This window comes from Typopeltis vanoorti, chromosome 9, assembly GCF_054136105.1.
Source record: "Typopeltis vanoorti isolate ZY-2024b chromosome 9, IOZ_Tvanoo_1.0, whole genome shotgun sequence".
In the NCBI taxonomy this organism is placed as follows: Eukaryota; Metazoa; Arthropoda; class Arachnida; order Uropygi; family Thelyphonidae; genus Typopeltis; species Typopeltis vanoorti.
Genome location: NC_143557.1, coordinates 73,304,724 through 73,328,509, shown reverse-complemented (window position 1 = coordinate 73,328,509; position 23,786 = coordinate 73,304,724). Strand labels below are relative to the sequence as shown.

General features: G+C 35.8%; 1 protein-coding gene across 3 annotated transcripts in view; it reads right to left on the bottom strand.

The window, feature by feature from the left end:
• LOC150103156 (AP-1 complex subunit gamma-1-like) overlaps nucleotides 1-23,786 on the bottom strand; it is a 418,791-nt gene that overhangs the window by 347,061 nt on the left and 47,944 nt on the right. For all 3 annotated transcript variants that reach the window (XM_090398388.1, XM_090398390.1, XM_090398391.1), the window contains exon 4: nucleotides 12,159-12,300. In XM_090398388.1, coding sequence (XP_090254514.1) covers nucleotides 12,159-12,300 — 142 coding nt within the window. The remainder of the gene's footprint in view (nucleotides 1-12,158; nucleotides 12,301-23,786) is intronic.

The following is a 23,786-nucleotide window of genomic DNA, read 5'->3' as shown; positions in this document are numbered from 1 at the left end:
GTTACCTACGTTGCTTCTTCACATTCCAGGAATTTCAATTCCTAGAGTTTACACCTTTGGAGGAATTGATACCACTATCTCAAGTGGGAAAAAGACTAAAACCTCTGCGTTTGATTGTAAGAAAAAAACGTTTCAGTTGTAAGACCGAGAATTAAATAATCTCATGATACAGAAAGAATGCTACCACCAGCAAATGCTTTATTTGAGCTAAAATGGCAGCCGTGATACTGCTAAAAGTAATCCCGTAATGCAGATATTAACTGCACTCCAGCAATCTTAATATTTATTTTAAAAAAAACAGTGCTAGTGGGAACAAAATCACCACTAGCACCAGTGAAATAAAATCAAAGTGAAAAACAAACGAAAACAAGATCTCGTCAGTGGGAGGCAGACCCAGATGTGATACTAAGGTTGAAGTAATGCAGAAGTAATATTTTCATATACTAGTAGCCAAAAGGTGTCACACCTTATTATTAAAATATTCTGGATTAGAGATAGTTGTTGGAAGTTTTTCCAGGTTATACTATAAATTAAAGGTTCCAAGAAATTATATGCTTAGTGTAATCCTTTATCCAAGTGTACTAAGGTAAGTGATGTGAAGTCACTAGCTTCTATATACGAGTTGTCCCAGTCCTGAAATTACTTCAGGCACAAACTTTGTTTGCTTACACTTGGATAAAGGATTAAACCAAGTATATAATTTCTTGGTATCTTTAATTTATAGTATAACCAGTGAAAAAACTTCCAACTACTAACATTGTGTGTGCACACATGCATCCCAATCTACCCAAACATAGAATACTGCTCACACATTTAAGGTGGTGCAACTGAGCTTTATTAGCATTACCTAATGCTATTCAAAAGATGGCAATCAGATAACATGATGACCTTCTCTCTCAGAATTTCACCAGTCCTACTATGCTGAATGGGTCACTACTATTCCTCCATTTTTTTTGAAAACTGTAAAAAAAAAAAAAGAGCAGCAGCAGGTAACTTCTCCTCTTTCATTCCATTTCAATCTCTGGCTTTTGGAATGGCCTCTCTTATTCTGTCTTCCCCAAACTATCCAAAAAACTGTGTTAACAAATTTCTTCTTACCCACACAACTAAGCACTGATGTGTGTTATAGGTCTTGTGACCTTTCATTTGTGAAAAAAAATCTTTTTAAAACAAAATGTTTTATATACAGAATTAGAAAGTTATAGCTAAGCAGATTTTAGAACCTTAGTATTAAATAAGACTGTCAAATTATACTTTACTGATTAAACATTTTGATGATCGAGCCTCAGTAGCTCGATTGGTTTTGATAATGCCCTTACGATGGAAAGACCTGGGTTTGAATCCCAACTCGGTTACAAAGAACCTTTATCACAGCTTTTTCAATTGAAGGTAAGTCGGCCGGTCTCATATTTAGGTCGCAGAGTTTTTCTCTGGGTTTTTCTTTGGCGTTCCAATGGGTCTTTTTTTTTTTCCTGCCAATCTGGCAGAGAACACTTGTTTTGCTAATCTTTTCTCTCCCATTCTGTTTAAGTAACCATACCACCTAAGATTAGCTCTGCTAACACATTCCTGGATACTAACAATGTTAAGTCCTTTCCTAATATCCTTGTTTTTAATATGATATTGCCACTGATGCCATTTGTTAATACCTCTAATTTGTTAATGCATTTTTCAGGAACTCTCATATCTGTAGTCTCTAGTCTTTTGTCAAGTGTTTTACTTCTAACCCAGCTCTCAGATCCATACGTTAAAATTGGTTCGAACACTGTCTTGTATACAGCTAATTTAGTGTTTTGACTAATTTCTCTCTTATTCCATATAAATTTATTCAGTTGACTTCCTGCCATACCAGCTTTGCTGATTATGTTGTTTATTTCTATATTTAATTTACCATCTTCACTAAAAATCATGGCTAAGTAGCAGAAATGTTTTACTTGTTCTATAGGTTCTCCATTCACAATGCCATTGATATTTTCAATGCTTCTGCCTATTTTCATTGTCTTGCTATTGCTGACCTTCATACCAAATCTATTACAACAGTTATTCAATATAGTCAAAGAATCTTGCAGACTGGATGTATTTAAAAGTATAACATCATCTGCATAAAACAAAGAGCTGAGATTAACATCTCCAATTTTGATATCAAGTTTAATACCTTTCCTTCATAATGTGATCCATATGGATAATAAATAACAGTGCGGATGGTGGCCGTGTGCTTCGCAACCATATGCCTCGGGAAGGAGTGTCCTAGTTTCGATTCCAGTCAGTGACGTGAGGAGCTGAAGGATCTTCCTCAGCCACAGCCAAGTTACCCGGTGTTGAGCATGGACAGTAGGGTTTTCCCCCCAGTTTATCCTGGGGTTTTTCATCCCTGCAAAGCAGGCAAACCAGCCTTGAGAATTCAACATTACAGGACATAGGATACAAGCGTATGGCTGACCACCTTATCCTGTGAACGGTTTGAGGTCCGATCATTAATAAACCCTTGACACCGCAAGGTAAAAGAGGGTAAAAGGAAGATGAGATGAGATAATGTACATCCTTATCTGACACTAGATTTAACATTAAACCACCTTCCTGTACTTCCTTCAATTCTAACTGCTAACTCAAATAAAGACTAAGTATTGCTTGATATAATACTCCATTGACACCACACAACTGTAGCATTTTGAATAGCTTTTCTCTTGGCAACTTGTCATATGCCTTTTCCAGATCTATAAAACTTAAATAGAGATCTTTGTTATATTCCCATGCATCCTCAACTATTTGTCGTAAAGTGAAGATCTGATCCTGACAGCCTCTATTTGGCCTGAATCCAGCTTGTTCTTCACCAAGCTTTTCTTCCACATTTCTTCTCAATCGTTTCTCAAGTATACTTGCATATATCTTGCCAGGAACACTCAGTAGGGAAATACCTCTGTAATTCTCACATGCAGTTTTATTTCCCTTTTTATATATGGGTACTATTAGAGCTCTACTCCAATCATCAGGAATTTGTCCTTCTGTCCAGGCTTTCTGAACTATGCAGTGCAGCCACTGTAAGAGTTTTATACCACCATATTTCAGCATTTCTGGTCAAATATCATCTACTCCTGCTGCCTTTCCACATTTCAAGCCTATGATGGCTTTTTCTACTTCAAGTATGGATATGTCTTCCTAATTGCCTATTTGCTGTGTTCTTTACTACTGTGCTGTCATCATTGCTTGTTTCATTTAGCAATTTTTCGAATTGCTAAATGAAATTACTCCATACATCAAGGATATCTTTTTCACCAGTTTTCATGTCACTTTTATCAGCTTTGATTCCTTTTACAATGCTCTTTCCTCCATTTCTGAGTTTTTTCAACAGCCTCCAGAATATTTTGCCACCTTCTTGATATTTATTTTCTATGTTCTTACCAAAGTCTTCCCATGACTTTTGTTCAGCTAGTTTTACACAGTGTTTAGCTTTCTTACATTTGTCTCTGTATTCTCTAAGAGCACAAGCTGATTTGTTTGCCAGGAACTTTTGATATGCTTTCTTCTTTTCCTTCACTGCCTCTTTAACCTCCTGTGACCACCATATAATTCTGATTTTCTAATCTTGCAGACAACCTCACCACATACCTCTCTGGCTGAATCAATGTTTTCTTCAGGATTTGCCACTGAATCTCCATGGTTTGGTTCCTGTTCTGAAACTCTTCCATTTTTTTTTTTGGATAATGTTTGTATATTTTAGTCTACAGTTTCCATCTGAGAGCTGCTCAACTTTTATTGGATTTAAAACTTTCTAACATGTTCTTTTTTTTCAGTATGAAATTCAATTTTATCTTGCTCAAGACTAAATGGCGATCACTTCCAATTTCAAATCCTCTGTACACTCTAGTGTCCTGCACCAGTGTGAAAACATCACCAACAACAATAACATAGTCAATGAGACTTTTCTTATTTCTTGCCTCTTCTCTCCATGTGAATTTGTGGACATTTTTATGTTGGAATATGGTGTTAGTAATAACCAGTCCATGTCCTGAGCAGAAATTATTATTAGCTTTGCTCGTTTCTCTAAATTTTCCAGAAATATTTCTGTATGTCTGACAATCATTTTCTACTCTGCTATTCAGAGTTCCCACAAGGACCAACTTTTCCTTTTTTATTGTGTCAGTTGCTTTCTCTAAAGCCTCAAAAAATTCCTCCACTTCTACCTTAGTAGAACCTTCTGTTGGACCATAGGTATAAATAAGTCTCATTGTCCAGTTCCCCATTCTGATATTTGCCCACATCACTCTACCTGAGACTGCTTGCCATTCAAGAAGATTAGCCTCGTATTTTTTGATGAATACTATGGCTGCTTCTTCTTTTCCTTGATTGTCATGGCCTGAATATAACATTTTGTATTTATTGCTCAGAAAGATCTCACCAGTTTTTGTCTTTTTTTTTGTTTCAGTCACCCCTATTATGTTGATCTGGTATTTATCCAAATTTCTCAGCTAACTCCATTTCTTTGCCATTCAGGCTTCTTATGTTGATAGTACTAATCTTAAACTCTGGTGATGTTGAGTTGGGGTGTGTTTCAGAATTTGTTCAAGTAGCTGACTATTCGCTGTTTGCCCTGGTTCCCTGGCAAAAACAATGGGGACCTTGTTTTACTGGGTGACACCCCAGCCAACATGAAATTCTGTCACGTTGTACCATTATTTTATATTGTGGTTTAAGCCAATAAGAATATAATTTTGTCAGCTAAATCTCAATTTGCCAGCCCATTCTCATTTGTTCAGTATCCAGGTAGATACCTAACAGGGTGCACCACAAGAAGGTGAGAATTGGACATTAGCTGAGAAGCGCTGGTCGGTTCTCCGCTTCTCTTTAAAGGGTATATGAAGGTTTACTCTCAGTTATACAGCTTTGATCCTTAAGTACCCCATGTTGAAAACCTGTACAGTTATTAAAATTATTTAACTAAAAATCACAACATGAAGCTTTACAGTTATGTCACATTACATATAGGAAACACTAGTTCCCATGTTTTCATGAAAATGTTCTATTCAAGTTGACAAAGTTTATTCACTTCATACAGCTTTTACCTCATTTGCTTTTTTATCTTATGACTATGCATTTGATATGAACTGGTGTGTTAGTAATTATCAGATATGATATACTGTATATGTTGGCATATAGACGACTCTCAAATACTATAGAAAACCCCTCAAAATGATGGGTCATCTTATACAGCGAGTATAAAAAGGGAAGCTTAATTTCTTCGATGAACATTTAGGTAGTTACAGTACATCGTTATATAAGAAAACAGGCAGTGTTTATAAACAAATCAGATTAATTTTTTGTTACATAAATTTATTTAAAATATTACAATAGATATAAGTCTTAAAAAACAAATAATAATTATTAATCTCAATATTCATATTTATTTTCTTCATCTGTTGAAAATAGTTCTTCAGATTAATTGTTTAAATCACACTTGGTTATTTTGTAATGTATTAATTAATAATTAATTGATAATTTAGCTAATTTTATTGTTAATTAATAATTGATAATTAATTAAACATCGATTAAACCATCATTAAATTAATTTGTGCTGATTTTCATTGACATATCCCATTCTGATCACCAAAAATTTATATTATTATTATAAGTACTTATGAGTGAATGCAGACTTTTTCTCCTGTTTGCTGGTTTTGTAGGGTAGGTAAATATAAATAAAATAAATGAGCAAACCTAAGCGTTAAGAAAAAACAATCATTTATTGTCAAATGTTGATTAGTAAAAACAAAACACATAAAAATAGTAAAACACGTATATTGCAAATTAAGTTCTTAATGACTCTGATGTTTTTGGGTCTTTGAATTACAAATTCTTTTGATATTAGGCACAATATTAGAAAGTTGAATTCTCATATTTGGTGTAGCATCAAGTCTGTTCCTGGACTTTGATTTGGTTGCAGCATAATATGAAAATCTTGCCTCGCATAAATATGTCGTAAAAGGAAGTAAAACAAGAATAACTAGTTTTGACAAGCTGGGGTACTCTTCTGTTAAATTTGTCCAGAAATCATTTATTGACAGTTCCTTGTATTTTTGTTTTAAATCAGAGTCACTAATTAAGTCAATTAGATTTTCATAATCACTTGCACTGAAGCCTGCTGCCTTAGCTGTCACTGTAAATGGATTCAGAACCCAGGAATTGTCCTCACTGGATTTTGGAAAATATTGCAAAAGGGTTGATTGCAAGTCATGCAAGTGTTCTAAAATTATGTTAGATACTTCTTCATTTACTTTAGAATTTATTTCAGGCAAAAATTCATGCAAGGTGGGAAAACAATCAAAATTATTCTGTTCAACTGTAGAAATCCAGAATTGCAACTTCCTATCAAAAGATGCAATTTTATCTCTTGTATTAAAAATTGTAATTTTTTTCCTTGTAATGATAAGTTAATTTCATCGCACTTTGTAAAAATATTTGCCAGATACGCAAGAATCATCAACCATGAAGAATTTCCCAATAATTCATAAAATTTTGTCCTAAATTATGTGACATCAAGAAGACCATTAACTCACTACAAAGTTCAAAAAGCCTCAATAATGATTTTCCTCTGGATAGCCATCTCACTTCAGTATGTAATAAAAGTGCGTTATGTGCACTACCCATTTCATCGCACAAAATTTTAAATAATCTGGATTGAAGTGGTCGAGATTTTACATAGTTGATCATTTTTACGGCTTCATCCAAAATAGTTTTTAAATATGTAGGAATTCTTTTTTGTTACTAGTGCTTGTCTATGTAAAACACAGTGACTTTTGGTGACTCTTGTAGCTACTTGCAGGATACGTGTTGCAACTCCCTTCATCTTTCCTACCATTGCTTGAGCACCATCTGTACAAATATCAAAATACTTCTCCCAACTGATTTCCTGTTTTGTAATATAATTATTAATACAGTTGAATATATCTTCTCCAGTAGTTTTTCTTGTAGATATTCACACGAGTAAATCAAATTTTTTATCAAATATGTAACGAACAAACACTAGTAATACAGCAAGTCCTGTGAAATTTGTAGATTCATCCATTTGCAATGAATATTCACTGCAAAGTCTAAGTCGATGAATTAGCTCTTTTTCTATGTCAGCAGAAAGATCTTTGATGCTGCTTGAAACAGTATCATTTGATAATTGTACTGCATCTATTTTTTTAGCAACCTGCTTGTTTAACATGCATGATGCAATGTCTTTCACACAAGGCTTAATGAGCGTCTCACCAATTGTATGAGCTTCACCATGAAGTGCAATGCGGTAACTCATGCGAAAAGACTCCTCTGTTGCATTTTCAGTTATAGCAATTGTATCCATTTGAAGTTTAGATTTTTCTAGCGAGTCAAGTTTTCTCTTAAAAAAATGTATATCTTTTCCTTTGTAATCAGTGTGTTTCGTTTCGAAGTGCCTAGGAAGTTTAGCTGGAGCCAAAGAATTGTTTACTAGTATTTTATTACATAAAACACACATTGCATCAGGAGCATGTGTATTGCCAATACACGTTAAATATTTAAATAACTTTCATGGTACTTCCGTTTTGGTCTGTTCTTAGATGACTCTTGTTCTTTAATATTAGCTTTTGAAGAATCCACAGTTTCCAATTCCATATCTTCTCCAATCATACAAGTAGATGTCAGCAGAAGTACTTAATCCTTCTTGTGTTAAAGTTCCTGTCTTTAAACAAGAATCCATGGGTATTTTTTCAATAATATTCAAATTCCAATATTTGTCAGAGCTATAATAAAAACAAATAAAATTGTGTTGTAAAGGTAACTTTAGTATGAAAAACAATAAGATTATAAATAAGAAATGTCGAATAATATAAAAGTAAATGAATAATGCAAAATTGTAAAAAAAGACTGCAACACACAAAAGTAAATATGAATTGTAACAATACTTGTAAGAAAAGTACTAAACTGTATTAAATAATGTAAAAACAATGATTTGATAAAATGTTCACTAACAAAAATTAAACAGTTCGAAATAAATCAGATATTAATTATAAAATTAGTTAAAAGAGTAAGAAGAATTCTTTTTTAAAAGCCGCCTTGCCTACTCCCTATATACGGGAATAAAAAGGCATTAGCTGATTTTTTTTTTTTTCCGGGGGCCCGGTCCCAACAAATTTACTCATAAATACCTTTCCAAAATTTTTTAAAGTTCATACATTAACATAAGTATTAATAATTAATTATGCATAATCATAAAGAGTATTAGTACACTTATGTATACGGTGTGGCATGTTGACAAATATAAATTACATTTAAATTAGTTATTAATCACTGGACTAATGAAATCTTGTAGCATGTGTCGTAGTTTCTTCAGGCAAACATGATTAAATTAATTTGTGCTGAGTTTCATTGACATATCCCATTCTGATCACCAAATATATTTATATTATTATTATAAGTGCTTACGAGTGAATGCAGACTTTTTCTCCTGTGGGCTGGTAGTTTTCCCCTCCTTTTGTACATCCTGGAGATCTTTGTAGGCTTGAGGTGGATGACTCACTATCTGTTCCATCACAAACACCTTCAATAAGAGATTTCTTAATACCAAAATTAAACAAAGTGCCTTGTCTCTTATTCATATTAATTTTAACTCTGTATTCCTATTACTTTTAAAAAAATCACGGCACTCCGGTTTCAGAACAAGCACTTACACACTGCAATACGAACTTGCGAAGAAAGTATTTTCTTTATACTTCTTTGCTGATTGGTCACTGACATTTGCAACACAGATGTTATTTCGTTCAGTTTTGAGAACATGCCGCCCATTGTTGTAATCAGCTTGCAGGCAATTTTTATGATCAGTCATAAACGGCGGTATTCTCTTTCCCGATTGTTGAAAGATTTCAATGTGTAAAAATTAATGATAATTCATGAATATTTCCATGTTTAAAAATATGCTGCTTGGTCACTGACATTTGTTACACAGATGTCATTTCCTTCAATTTTGAGAACAGAGGATATGACACCAATTGTTGTAAGGGGCTTACAGGCAATTTTTATGACCAGTCATAAACAGCGGCATTCCCTTTTCCAAATGTTGAAAGGTTTCGATGTGTGAAAATTAACGATACACAGATGTTATTAGGTGTTCTGGGTCTGAGCTGTTCGACATATTCACAAATATTATTCTCCTCAGAATATTTTTACTATAAAATATTTATTCATGAAAAATGCTTAGAAAACTAAAATGACAAATTCCAGAACTTCTCACGGAACACCTATTCACCTTCCACAGAACACTAGTGTTCTGCGGAACACAGTTTGAGAAACCCTGGTTTAAACGATCATAATATGGATCCCAGTTCGAATTTGGTGAATTGATTTCGTTTTCATTGTCATCAGTGTCCCACAACAGATCATCTTCTGTACTATCCATAAGATTAGAGATACCACACTTTTTAAATGATTTTATTACAGTCTCTACTTTTACTTTATTCAATGCTTTGATCTCAAAATTGCACAACATATCAAGTGATGCAGCGTGCATAGATCCACCGTTTGTAAATGATTTTTCACCAGTCAACATCCAATTATTCCACTCTTCTCGCATGTGATTTTTAAATGGTTTGTTCAAGCAGACGTCTAGTGGGTTGCAATATAGAAGTTAAACAACTGGTATAACAGCAATTTTTGTGTTATTTTCTTCTAGAAGATTATCATATTTCTCGTAACAAAATAACCATTCTGCCTTTGTTCGAATATCCATTCTGATTTTCCAGTTGCAGCCATCGGGTGATCCCCGTTCTCATCACACATTTTGTCTTTGGTAATTTTTTTTAGAATATCTTCTTTCTTCCTCCATTCTCTTACCATCTTCTCAGTTATGTCAAACTTTCTTGCAGCAGCACAGTTATTAGTTTGCTGTGCCATTTCAATTACAATTATTTTAAATCGAGTTTCATACTTTCTTCATTTTGTTGCTGGTTCCATGATTTTAAATGATAACAATTTTAATAATCCTAAAATTTCAAAAAAATGCAAAATTGATAATTAGTTAAAATTGGGGCTAATCACTTTTAATTAGGATAATTCGCATAAATACTAAATCTATGCCATGCAAAAAAATAACATATGCACAGATATAAAAATAACAACATATTTTGGGCTGAGCAGAATACCTCTCACAGCCATCAGGGCTGATTAAATCCCACTATGGGTATTATTATTATTATTACATGACACCTCCAGGGAGTCCATGACTCATCGAGGGAGGACGCCTACACTACAACTCTCTGTCTCCACCACTCAATCCACCTGCAACTACACCAACGCCATCTAACATTGCATTAATACAAGAAAGAAGAAATTGGGGAGTTGTCTTATACAACCGACATAAGCTTAAAACGTAAAAATAACCTAAAATTTAGGCCTCGTCTTATACGTCGACATATACGGTACTTCATGACTTTAACTGCTGTTTCATAATTTTAAACAATGTATAATGAAAGATGCATCTTAAGTATTACATCATGCGTGTAAACAAAAATCTACATGTACTGAAATATACTATGCTTACAAGTCAAGAGCCAAAAAAAACATTTAAAGACACTTTAAAATTATCCATAAATATTTCTGAGACTAAAATTTCTCTTTTATTTCTCCTCACCATATTTTAAGGTTTCCCACTAAACACTTGTAGGAAAAATGCCCATGTGTCCATTCCACTCCCTCCCTATTAAGATGGAAATGTATGCACTTAGAAAATCAGACACTAAAAACAGCCAAAGGACTGAAATCCCATAAGTAAACAGAAAGAGGTTGATTTAGGTACCTTACTGTAGATGTGCAATGTAGGAAGTAACTGCCATAAAAAAGATCTGGATGAAGATAGATCAGGAAAAATGCACAAAAGCATTAGGAGAGTTATAGCCAAGTCTATGTTCCTTACAGACTGAAGATGTTTAAGTAATCTCTTACATTGCTGAACATGAACATCGTTAACGAATCTCCATGTAATCCCAGCAGACTCAGTATAGTCTCACTCAATGAGTAACAAGCCATGTTGCATCTTAAACTCATTTACACTACATTTGTTGCACACTACACATTCCACATATCCACAACCATCATGGAAAAAATCTACTCCTCAAAAACTAGATAGCCGTTTTTTTTTGCTCGTTTAACCCATCCCATCTTTCTTTCTTTATTAATAAGTCCAAAAAGTCAGAGTGAAGTAAGCTTGTCATAATAAACCTACTGCCAGATACAGTAGTTAATTCTCTCTCTCTCTCTCTCTCTCTCCACACACACAGTACATTAGTACAACTCTAGAGACCAAATGTGGAAATTTTTTAAGCCTCTTCATACTTACAAAAATCAGAATGCTATCTCACACTGAGCAGTGACTTCCACCTAAAAGCATTCATAGACATGGATGAATATGGTTAGCGGCTATGCTAACCAGCCAAAAGGCTGTGGGTTCGAATCCCACCATGGATGTTTGTGAAAATACTAGGTGGTGGTGGTGGGAAGTAGATGCCGTTGGTGTAGTTGCAGGTGGATTGAGTGGTGGAGACGAAGAGTTGTAGTGTAGGTGTCCTCCCTCAATGAGTCATGGACTCCCTGGAGGTGTCATGTAATAATAATATTATCCATAGTGGGATTTAATCAGCCCTGATGGCTGTGAGAGGTATTCTATTCTACTCAGCCAACCAGGCCAATGAAAATAAAAATGTCAATGAATCAAACCCATTGACAATTATATCCTTGATTACATTCTTTGGCTGATTTTTTTTCAGTTTTGCAGGGGGAAAAGGAGAAAACGTGGGAGGAAATCCTGTCTCCTACTTATGAGCCTAGCTAACTCATACCTTAGGGTGAAAATCACTTATAATGTTCCAGATATTGTGTACAGTATACAAACCCATATCTTTCCAACTCAATGACAGTGTCACTTTTAAATGTGATCACAGAGGAGCTCTTTGTTTTTTCTAATTAATGTTAATGAAAATCTGTGTAAGTGAAAAGAATGTTTTATTTAACTGAATTTTTTCCAAGTATTTTCTATTAAAATATGATAATTATTAACCTTCTGATAAATCCAATATCAATCTTCATATATTATAATTTGATCACCAAGGTTCATTACAGTTCACAAAGTGAGAGGTCAAAAATAATTTGAAATATACCTTTTTTCTAATATAAGCATTTGAAGTCTTCAAAAGTCTTTCTACCTCTCCTGCCAAATCCCTACTCATTTCTGGAGAGCAAATAACTCCGAGAGCACATAATGCAAGTCCTACTATAAACTGTGTCTGGCTGTTAAGGTCACTAAAAATGACAATCACTAGAATATTGTATTTTATCTTAGGATTATTACAAAAAATTTATAATTTAATTAACAATGCATTAAGCCAATGCCAAAAGTAAATAAATTATTATACATGATTTTCATTTTTTGAAAATCCATTTTTCCGCCACTTTTCTAGCAAAATATATTTATATATTGATCTTCAAATAATACAAAGATAAAGAATTACTAAAAAAACAAAGGCAAATTTTTCCAGTTCATTGTTATTGTTATGTTCCATCAAGTTGTTTTCGACTCGTGGTGATTCTATGAACATATATTCTCCATTCAGATCTGTCCCTGGCCATATCTTTCAGAATTTCCAAGCGCATTCCAGTTGCTTCTTAAACTCCATCCACCCATCTAATTCTTGGTCTTCCTCTTCTCCTGCTTCCATCAACTTTAGCAAACATCATCATCTTCTCCAGACTGTCATTTGCTCGCATAATATGTCCGAAGTATGATAATTTTTGCTTGATGATTATAGCTTCAAGGGAGCATTCTGGCTTTATTCTGTATATCACTGATTTATTGGTTTGCTTTGCAGTCCATGGTATTCTTAGTAAGAGTCTCCAAGCCCATAATTCAAATGCATCTATCTTCCTTCTTTCACTCTTTCTCAGGGTCCAACTTTCACATCCATACAGTGTCAGAGAGAATACCTTTGCTTTCACGATTCTGATTTTTGTTGTGAGGCTAATATCTTTAAAGATCTTGCTTAAATTAGTCATTACTTTCTTTCCGAGTAATAATAATCTTCTAACTTATTATTATCTGGCATTTCTCTCTACAATAACCATCTTGATCAATTCGGAATCCTAGAAGCACAAAATTGTTAACTGCTTCCATTTTCCCCCATCTACTTCAAAATCATTAAGTTCACATGTTGCCATAACTTTTGTCTTTTTGAGATTAAGTTTAAGACCATATTTAGCACTTTCTTCTTTAACTTTCATAAGTTCCTCCAAATCTTCTTTGCATTCTGCTAGAAAGGTGTTATAATCTGCATACCTCAAATTATTATTTCTTCCACCAATTTTAAATAAATTTAAAATTGGTGGAAGAAATTAAAGAATTAAAGCCATTCTTAAAATGTATTCACTGTACAAATTAAACAGGTTATGGAGATAAAATACATCCTTGTCGCACCCCTTTACCTATTGTGAAATACTCAGCTTCTCCAAGATCTGCTCGGACAGTAGCTTCTTGTTCATAATAAAGATTCCTCAGAAGGATAATGAAATGCTCTGGTACTCCCATTGCTCTTAACACATTCCACAGTTTCACATGATCTACAGAGTCAAAAGCCTTGCTATAGTCAAGGAAACAAAAGGTAGACATTCTTTTGATATTCCTGTGCTCTTTCTATTATCCATCTCACATTGGTGATTTGATCTCTTGTTCCTCTGCCTTTTTGAAATCCTGCTGTTCATCTGGCATTTCTCTCTTCATGAATGATTCCAGTCTTTTCTGAATGATCTTAAATAAGACTTTACTTGCATGAGAAATCAGTGCTATAGTTCTGTAATTTTTGCACTTTTTGCATCGCCTTTCTTCAATAAAGGCATATAAACTGATTTTTTCCATTCCCTAGGCCATGTAGTTGTGATCCAAATTCACTGACATAGAGCTGTTAAAATTTTAACTGCCTCTTTTCCCAGGGCTTTGAGCAGCTCAATGGGTATTCCATCTCCTCCTGGTGCTTTCTAACTTGTCACCTTGGCATTAAACTTCCCTGTTAGTTCTCTGATCTTTTTGAAAAGATCTCTTGATTTTCCTTTCTTGTTTTGGTCTTCTATTTGTTGGCATTCATGGTTAAAGTAATTTTCCTTGTCTCTTCTGGCTCGTCATTGAAACTCTGCATTCAAATGCCATACTTCCTGCAAATTTCCTCCTTTCCTGAGCAGTTTTGATGGCATTTTCTGACAGCCATTTAAACTTCTTCTTACAAACTGTTGGAATATTCTTCTTTGCTTCTGTTTTAATTATATCTTTAATCTCTTCCCATAGTTCATCTGGTTCTCTTTCATACAAATTGAGTGTGTTGAATCTGTTCTGTATACTAATATTGTATTCAGCTGGTATGTTTCCAAGATCATATCTGATCAATATTTGTGTTGTTTTCAGTTTCTGTAATTTCACATGTATCGTAGCCACTAATAACTCATGGTCTGTTCTACAGTCTGCGCCTGGAAAAGTCTTGACAGACTGAATTGCACTTCTCCATCTTCTTTGTTCAAACATATAGTCAATTTGATTTCTGTATTGCCCATCAGAGGATATCTATGTGTACAATCTTCTTTTGTGCTGTTTAAAGCAGGTGTTAGCAAAAACAAAGAATTATCTGCACAAAACTCAACTAGTTTTGTGCAAATAATATTTTTTGTGATGACACTTCAGGGAATAGACGCACAACTAATTTTGTGCATCTCTTCCCTGAAGTGTTATGAATACCTAAACCAAAATGACCTGTTACTCCTTGTTCTGCAGTCTCTCCCACTTTTGCATTCCAATCTCCGATAAGTAGCCATAAATCGCACTTTGGTGTTGCATCTATCACTTCTTGTAATTTGCCATAAAATTCTTCAATGTTTTCTTCTGGTGCCTCTGTAGTGGGTGCATAAACCTGAATGATGGTCATATTCATCAGATGTCCACTCACTCTGAGAGAAACGATTCTGTCACTCACTGGATTATAACCTAATACATACCTAGCCATCTTTTTCCTGATTAAGAAAGATACTCCATTTTTACGACTTGTCTCATGTCCTGAGTAATACACCATGTAGTCCCCTGACTGAAAATAGCCCATTCCTGTCCATCTAAGTTCACTTATTCCCAATATATCCAGCTTCTTGTGCTCCATTTCCATCTTTATTATTTCCAGCTTACCTTGGTTCATACTTCTAACATCCCAAGTTTCAATCCTATAGTTTCTTGTGAAACAGTGAGTCTTCCTTTTCCAACCAGCAACATCCGTGACCAAGTTTCCTTCCGGGTTTGACCTAGACACATCATAAAAACTAGTTCTACTTGTGGAAGCCCTCTATTCTTCTCCAGCTGCATGTTGGATGCCTTCAGGCCCGGGGGTCTTACCATTCAGCACCATATCGTACTTTCTTATTTTTGGCATGTTTGTAGAATGTTCTTGGCAAGGTACACAGGTGGTTTGCCATTGCCTTCCTCTGGAATATTTTGACTTTCCAGTCTAGATTTGCACTGTTCTGCGAAAACAGGGGCACCTCTGGAAGGATGTGACTCTTCACCATGCAGTACGGTCTTGGTAAAGAAGAGGCTAAGTCTCTGTATTAGAGATGTATTACACATATAATAATTCCCAGTAAAGAAATTATTCCTTACCCCTTTCATATTCTCATATTCCAGTTCATATAGAACGTTTATATAGAAATCATCTCTGGTAAAATAATCAGGTAATTATTTCTCAGGCAATTGATATACAGGGTGTTCGGGATAAATTTGACATATTTATAATTAATTATATTTTTCCGTAAGTTACATGTATTAACACACACTTCTCTTCATTTAAAAGTTTGGACCCTTCTTCATTCATATACAAGATGTCAGAAAGGATGGATAGCTGGAACCCACCTGAATCATGGAAGAGAATAACTTGTATCATGATGATTCGTGCCCGCCATCAAAATAAGGATATTACGACTGCTGCCCAATGCTCCCTGAATACAGTAAAAACAATCAGGCATGAACTAGAGACTTGCAATGGTGACTACGAGGATGTAGCAAGAAGAAAGATCCCTAGCAGACGATCTGATTGCGTTCGTACAGCAGAATTCCTCGCAAATCTGCAGGAACAGGTGTTGAAGAACCCTGGCATTGGAATTCGGGCTTTGTTCGTGGAGTTGCTAACTGTAGTCAAGCCCTGGATAACAAGGGTAGCCAATGGTAGGCCATATGTATGGCAGCAGGATTCGGCCCCTTGCCACACCTCTGGGAAAAGTCAAAAATGGTTGTCTGAAAATTTCTACGACTTCACCAGTCCAAATGTTTGGCCTCCAAACTCCCCAGACCTTAACCCCATGGATTATTTTGTATGGGGCGCAGTTGAAAAAGACACCAATCGCACTTCCAGTAATACAAAAGCCCAGTTAATGGATAAAATTAAAACAGTTTTTGCGGCCCTTCCCAGGGAGACTGTAGCATCAGCTTGTTCGAGGTTCCGAAGCAGAATTGAAGCTGTGATCGATGCTAATGGTGGTTATTTTGAGTAAATCTTGTTGATAGTATTGTAATTAACTCTGCCTGTAATGTTTTTTTGTCAATTCATTAAATTTAATAGATACAAAGAAGATTTTCTTTTTCCTTACGAAACTGTCAAATTTATCCCGAACACCCTGTACAAATAATAAAAAGATAATTTTTGAAAAGGTAATCTTACAGTCGCAAGAACCCTAAAATATTGCCCTGTAAGAATAATAAACACATTTTTGCTTCATCCTTACTTACTAACAAATGGCACACTTCAAGCATTATAACTACCATATCAAACAAAGAAAGAAAAATATAAAAACATGAATGCAATATATTATGCAATCATTTCTGTTACACCAATTTATTTACTGCTACATGTTGCACACTCACTAAAAGCTGTTATTGTTGATGTTATTTGGGATTATGGCCAAAGCAACTATATGAGACCTTGTGTGTGTGTGTCCGTGTGCCCATTTCTCCTATTCATCTGAATAGAATAAATGAAGATACGAGGTAGTATAAAAAAGTTTCACGACTTGCTCTGATCAAGATAAATTACTTTATTTATCTACGTTTACACACTATACTATCACCTTCAAAATAGTCCCCTTGCATAGCAATACAGCGCTCCCGGCATTCCTGCCACTTCTGGAATGTGTCCTGGAAGTCTTCTTTTCGAAGCATGTCAAGCACCTTCTGCGATTCGCGCTGGATCTCTGCAATGGTGTCAAAACAGCGACCCTTGAGCTGGATCTTCATCTTCAGGGAGAGGGCAAAGTCCACAGGAGCCAAATCTGGCAAGAAGGGTCCCCTTGCATAGCAATACAGTGCTCCCAGCATTCCTGCCATTTCTGGAATGTGTCCTGGAAGTCTTCTTTTCAAAGCATGTCAAGCACCTTCTGCGATTTGCACTGGATCTCCGTGATGGTTTCAAAACAGCGACCTTTGAGCTGGATCTTCATCTTCAGGAAGAAGGCGAAGTCCACAGGAGCCAAATCTGGCGAGAAGGGTGGGTGCAGAAGTTAGATCATGTTGTTTCCGGCAAAAAACTTACGTGTGAGGAGAGCTCGATGACAGGGTGCATTGTCGTCATGGAGCATCCAGTTTTCACGTGCCACAGATTCAGTTGCTTTCGTCTAATGTCCTCCCTCAGACACCTTAAAACCTGGCAATAGAACTCGCAATTGACAGTCTGGCCCCTGGGGACAAATTCTCGATGCACAATGCCGCAAATGTCAAAACAAGATGATGAGCATGCACTTGGTCGAGCTGCGGACCTGCTTTTCCTTTTTTGGTCATGGAGATGATGGGCTCTTTCACTGTGAAGACTGTTGCTTCATCTCAGGTTCGTACCCGTATAACCATGTTTCGTCACCAGTAATGATCCTCAGCATGAAGGAGGGTCATCCATGGCATGCTGATGGAGTTCTTGGCAGATTTCGTTGCGATGTTCCTTCTGCTCCTGGGTCAGCAGCAACACGGCACGTGAGGATTGCCTGGACTGTTTCTTATGACACACCGACAATGGAGCAATGTTGTGGAGTGTTCTCCGATGATCCTCATGCACAAGTTGCCGAATGGTTTCAACATTTTTCGGGGGTTGAGCTCGTTGAAGGTCTTCCTGATCTCTCGTCGTCTTCCAGTGATGTTCTTCTGCTCTTGAAGCACGTGTGCCACTCAAAACACCTCAACAATTCATTGCAGCATCACCGTAAACTTGCCGAATCATGTCAAACGTCTCTGTGGCATATTTGCCCAGTTTCACACAGAATTTCATGTTCACTCTTTGTTCTAACTTGTCGTCCATGATGAAATCACAGACGTGGTAACGCACGTGGTCAGAATAGTACCAGTTGCACAGATTCCGATGTACACAGGGCAATGTCTTTTGGCACACTGACTTATGAAGGTCGGTACTCCCTGTGATGTGCATGCATCTGTTGGCATGTCACAAAACTAGTCTCGAAACTTTTTGATACCACCTTGTATGCTATTAGCCACACAACTAGGTATAGAGTTTGAGGTCGCTCAGAAAAAGAATCTTCTCTACCAATTTAAAAAATTCTCTGCCTATGTGGGACTGTCCAGAACCCTGGACATTCCTACAATGGCAGAGAAATCTGAAAGGAGAAAGCACTAAGAAAATTGGCTATCCAATTACAAAGAATAGAAGAGAGAAAATTGGATGGTTGTTTGCTAAGAAGTTCTTCATTCTTCATATTAGACCAGATTATTAAAGGGCTTGGAAATAATAACATACCCATTTTATCCATATCTTTTACTAGAACTGTTCAGAAATAAGTAATGTAAGCAAAATCTTCTGTGGATCTGGAGTAGCAGAACCCCCACTGGTGAATTTCCAGTAATGGAGAATTTCACTATTAATGACTTATTATTTTAGGAAGGATTGAAGTGAGAGCAACAGTTCAACAATTTTTTTTTTTTTTTTTTTTTTTTTTTAAATGGACTGAATACAGGATTCTTTTCATGCCATAGAATTATGCCACTGAGCAGGAAACGGTGTAGAGATTATACAGAACAGCTGTTAGAGTTCTTGAGCACAACTTTTAAATGATGCTCCAGAACTACCACATGAAATTCATACTTATAAAAAAGAATTTTTGGTATCTATATTATTCAAAATACTTCTGAGTGGCAAAAGCCAATACAACACATGTGGTACACTTTTCACTGCTGTGGAAAGAGGTGATCTGCCATAGTTGCATATGCAAGAGCATATGGAGATGACAGCAGAAGATACATTTTATTTGCAGGCAGTGGAAGAGAGAGAGAAAAAAAGGAAACATCATGAGTAGACAGAGCCGTGCCCAATGGATAATATAAGGGACTAGAAGGGCAGAAGTGTGATATCTGCACAAGATGAATTTCTTGCACTTAATCTTTCAAAGTCAGATTTGGCTTTTGATGATTGTGCAACTGTTGCATGCTTTATAATTATACTTGGCAAGAAATTATATTACTATCCGAATTCTTCACTTAAACTTTAAGAAAACAAAGTTTGCACATGAAATATCTTCACAACTGGTCTACATGTATACAGTTGATTCCTCATCAATTGCCTCACATAAGTATATTGCTATGCATGTTGGGAAGGGTCACTACCCAAATCAGTTTTGACCTTCGAGATCATCAGTGGGAGCTGGATCCAGGATGATACTAAGGTTCAATCATTGCAGGAGTCATAACATTATTCAAATATACTCTGCATCAGAAACAGTTGTATAAAGTTTTTTTCACTTGGTTACAAAGTATATTAGATTACTGAAAAGAAACTATATTCTTGTTTTAATTCTTTTCCCAAGCACAAGCAAAGTTAGCGCATTAAGTATCCTCATGTGCCAACTTTGCATGTGATAGTAACGCTTTTCCATAATTTCAAAAGGAAGTGTGCATTGTATTATAGGATAATGAAGCAACTGATGTGAAGTCCACAGCCTCTGTATCTAAACAGACCAGTCATAAAAATACTTCATGCAAAAATTTTGTTTGCTTATGCTTGGACAAAGAATCAAAATATAATTTGTCAAGTATAACAGATACTTTGTAATTAAGCATAAAAACTTTCTGCTGTCATATGCTTTAATGTAAGCTGAGATTAAGCTGGAGTTTTTGTGTGAGATTTGATCTTCAGTTAGAAAGATATGAGTGAATCCCATCTAGCAAGTAAGCAGTCTTTATAACTTTTCAAGTGTAGGTAAGTGAGCTGGTCTCATAACATGGCAGGGTTTTTCCTCTAGAAAATCAGCGAGTTTTATTCCACAAAAGAGGAAACAATACACTCAGCCCCATGATGTTTCAGCCATAATTCCACCAACTCAAACTTTTCAGTCTTCTAAATATGCCTACATCCAGCCACCTATATTAGTCTTCTTATGGTTTTAATTCTATCTTCTCCTCCAGGCAGTTTCCACTTCAAATGCTTGTTTTCTAAATTTTTTTGTCTCCTTGCTTAAGTGACCATACCAATTTAGATTTGCTTGGCTTACACATTCTTGAATAGTAATATCCATTTCTTCTCTCATACCTTTGTTTTTAATATTTTTTAGCAATGCTGAACTCTATATGTGACTTTAGTCTTTGATCATATGTTTCATTTCTAAAAAAACTTTGTTAGTCATAAGTCAAAACTGGTTTGAACATTATCTTGTATAGCAGTGTTTAAATGCCTTGTTTAAACATTAAATGTTTTGGCTAATTTCTCCATTATTACACAAACATGCATTCAATTGTCATCCCAGCATGCCATCTATTTCAATATTGAATTTGAAATCTTCCCTAAACAGTGCATCGAAATAGCTAAAAGGTAACTGTTCTAGAATCACCCTTTCTTATAGTACTATGTATTTCATTGATACTGTGTGAGGGAAGGATTCAAGAGAAAAGTAATTTGTTGATATTCTTTTTTTGGAGAATTGGAGATTAAAGTCTTCAGGAATTAATAGGGAAGGCTATTCTGGAAAGAGAGAGATAAACTTAATCAAATATGAAAGAGAGAGAGAGAGAGAGTCATAGTTTTGGTGGATTACAATTACTGTAAATGGATGCTGAGCAGCTGTTGCACTTGTTATTATAGGTTTGAGACAATAGATGAAGAAAGTCTTGGGGGTGGAGGGTCCATCTATTAGCCAAAGTTTCTTCTGGATAGAATCAGGAATATGTACAAACTTATTTGATGTAGCATTCCAAATGCAAGATCAGTGTTTAGGCCAATGAGTGAAAATCTTAAAGCTTAAAATATAGCACTACAAGGTTTGCTGTATGAGTAAGAGGAATGGAGAGCATTGTCATCGGCAAATCTATGGATAACGAGTTCAGCAAGAGAAGATTATGTGTATGAGGAAGAATATAAGAACACGGTGCTGCAGCGTTGCTTGCAGCGTCCAAACTGGTGGTCACTAATTTAGTTGATAGTTCTCCTAGAAGTCGACAGTTCGTGACCTTCTCCATTATTTTAGACAGCACTAAAGTAAGTTCAACATGATGATGATTTAATGGTACTCTTTTTTTTTTTTTTTTTTGAATCAGCCAAACATGAGCCTACTTACCATACTGTGAAGATGGATGGTCAGTGAGTATAATACAGTGTAGGTATAATAAAGGACAAGAGCAAGTTCAATAACACATCTCAGGAGCACAACTGAGATGCGTTATTGAACTTGATATGATGTAAATTTCATGATAGAATAACAGTTGTGGTCAAGAGAGGCCTTTTTAGTTTTTATTATTATGTGAAGGAATCTTCTGATATCTTTCAGGCAGAAGGGCCACAAGAGGCATGTAAAGCAATGCTCCAGGTTTGCACACTTCTTGGAAAACAATGACATGGATATTGAACAGGAATTGTGACCAAAGTGGGCAATGAAAGGCTTCAATTTCAACATGAATAATTTCTACAACAAGATAACAATAAGTATCTGGTCTGGAGAATGGGCATAATAGTCTGACCATGGAAAGAAGGAATAAAAGTCTGAGATCTTCTCACTTGATGATGTAGTGCCACAGGATACAAAGTTCTGTGAACAGATGAGAGGAGAGTGTGGTTTCACTAGTGATAAAACTTGTATGAAATTATGGTGTAAATTACCAAGAGGAGAGATCACCTCAACAGCATAAACAGAAAGGAAACTAGTCAGGAAAAGATCTAGAGTGTTGGGCAAGTAGAGATGATTGTTGGGTATTCTGGTTGGTAGATGAGCAATTTGCATTAGATCACAGCTTAAAGAACACTTCATCTTCTATTTCAGCTTGATCAGTAGAACTGGAAAAATGGGAGCAGCTGGAGTTATGGGCATTAAACGAAAAGTGATTTCATGTTAGGGGCAGCTGAATTGCTAGAAATGAAGTTTCAAGGATAAGAAGTCAGAGAGGTGAGAATGATTTGCAAAATTGAGAGGTAGAGATAGCAGACGAACTGTATTATATAATGTTCATACCCAAAGAAATCTCAAACCACACTGCTGAGTATGTGGTTCACACCTGTTTCCTTGACTGTTTATAGAATTTTAGTATTACTAATACCACTGTTTCATATTAAATTTGTCACAGCAATTTGGGTTGTCCCAAATTCCATAATTCAGTTATAGTTAGACATTAGTATTATTTTTCCTTCAAGTATCTATAATTATTCACCTTAGGATAAAAAGCAAACACCCTTAAGCATAACCAAAACTGATTCATTCGCTTACCTTAATATTTTCCTTTTTTATGCTAATTCTATTTATGAAAGAAAGGCAATCAAGCTTAGTACTCCAAGTGGGCTTAAAGAAATCATGCTCTAGAGACCAAACATAAACTTTGTTTCCAAACATTTCGAACCTCTAGTAAGCAGGATAGTGGTCTCATAACAGGGAAATGGAATTCCCTTCCATTCACAAAACATTCATACCCACAGTGCTAGTCAGATCCAGCCCAATGATTGGAAAGAGCAATGTGCTAACCACTTGGCCAACCAGGCCAGCAATTAACATGCAAAAAATAACACACACACAGAATACCGCATTTTTTGATAGATAATGCACACCCCCAACATTTTCATCACTCCTTTTGCTGTATAGATAACGCGCATGTGCCAACTAGCGGTAGAGTTAGGAAGTACAGACAGAGAACGGAGGAATTCTTTAAAAACACGTGCGTTGCTAGTAGCAATGGTTGACATGGAAGACAGAAGTACTTCTCGGAGAAAATCCTATACAGTGCAGTTCAAGCTTGAATTGGTAGAAGTAGCAAAGGAAAAAGGGAATCATGAAGCTGGTAGATTGTTTAGTGTTCGTGAATGGCAAAAGGCTGAAGCAGTCCTGAAATGTTTAAATACGAGGAAACATGCTATGAGGTTTAGAAGGAGCTTGTGGCCAACCATAGGGAAAAAACTGTTTGATTGGGTTATTAGTGAAAGAGCTAAAAAGGTATGAGAATATCTACTGTCCGTGTGTTGCAGGAATCGAAAAGAATTGTGCAAAATGATAATATAAAGGATTTCAAGGCTTACCCATCTTGGGTTTGAGGATTTATGAAGAGAAACAATTTAAGTGTGCACTCCTCCACTAGTGTTGGACAAAATTTGCCGTGCGACTGAGAAGTGAAAGTAGCTAAATTTCGTTTGTTTCTGAGAGAAAACTTGTGTGGGGTTGATGCTTGTCACTTTGGGAATATGGATGAGGTTCCCGTAGTTTTGACATGCCTAGGACTGTGAATCTGAAGAGAGCAAAAGAGATTTCAGTTG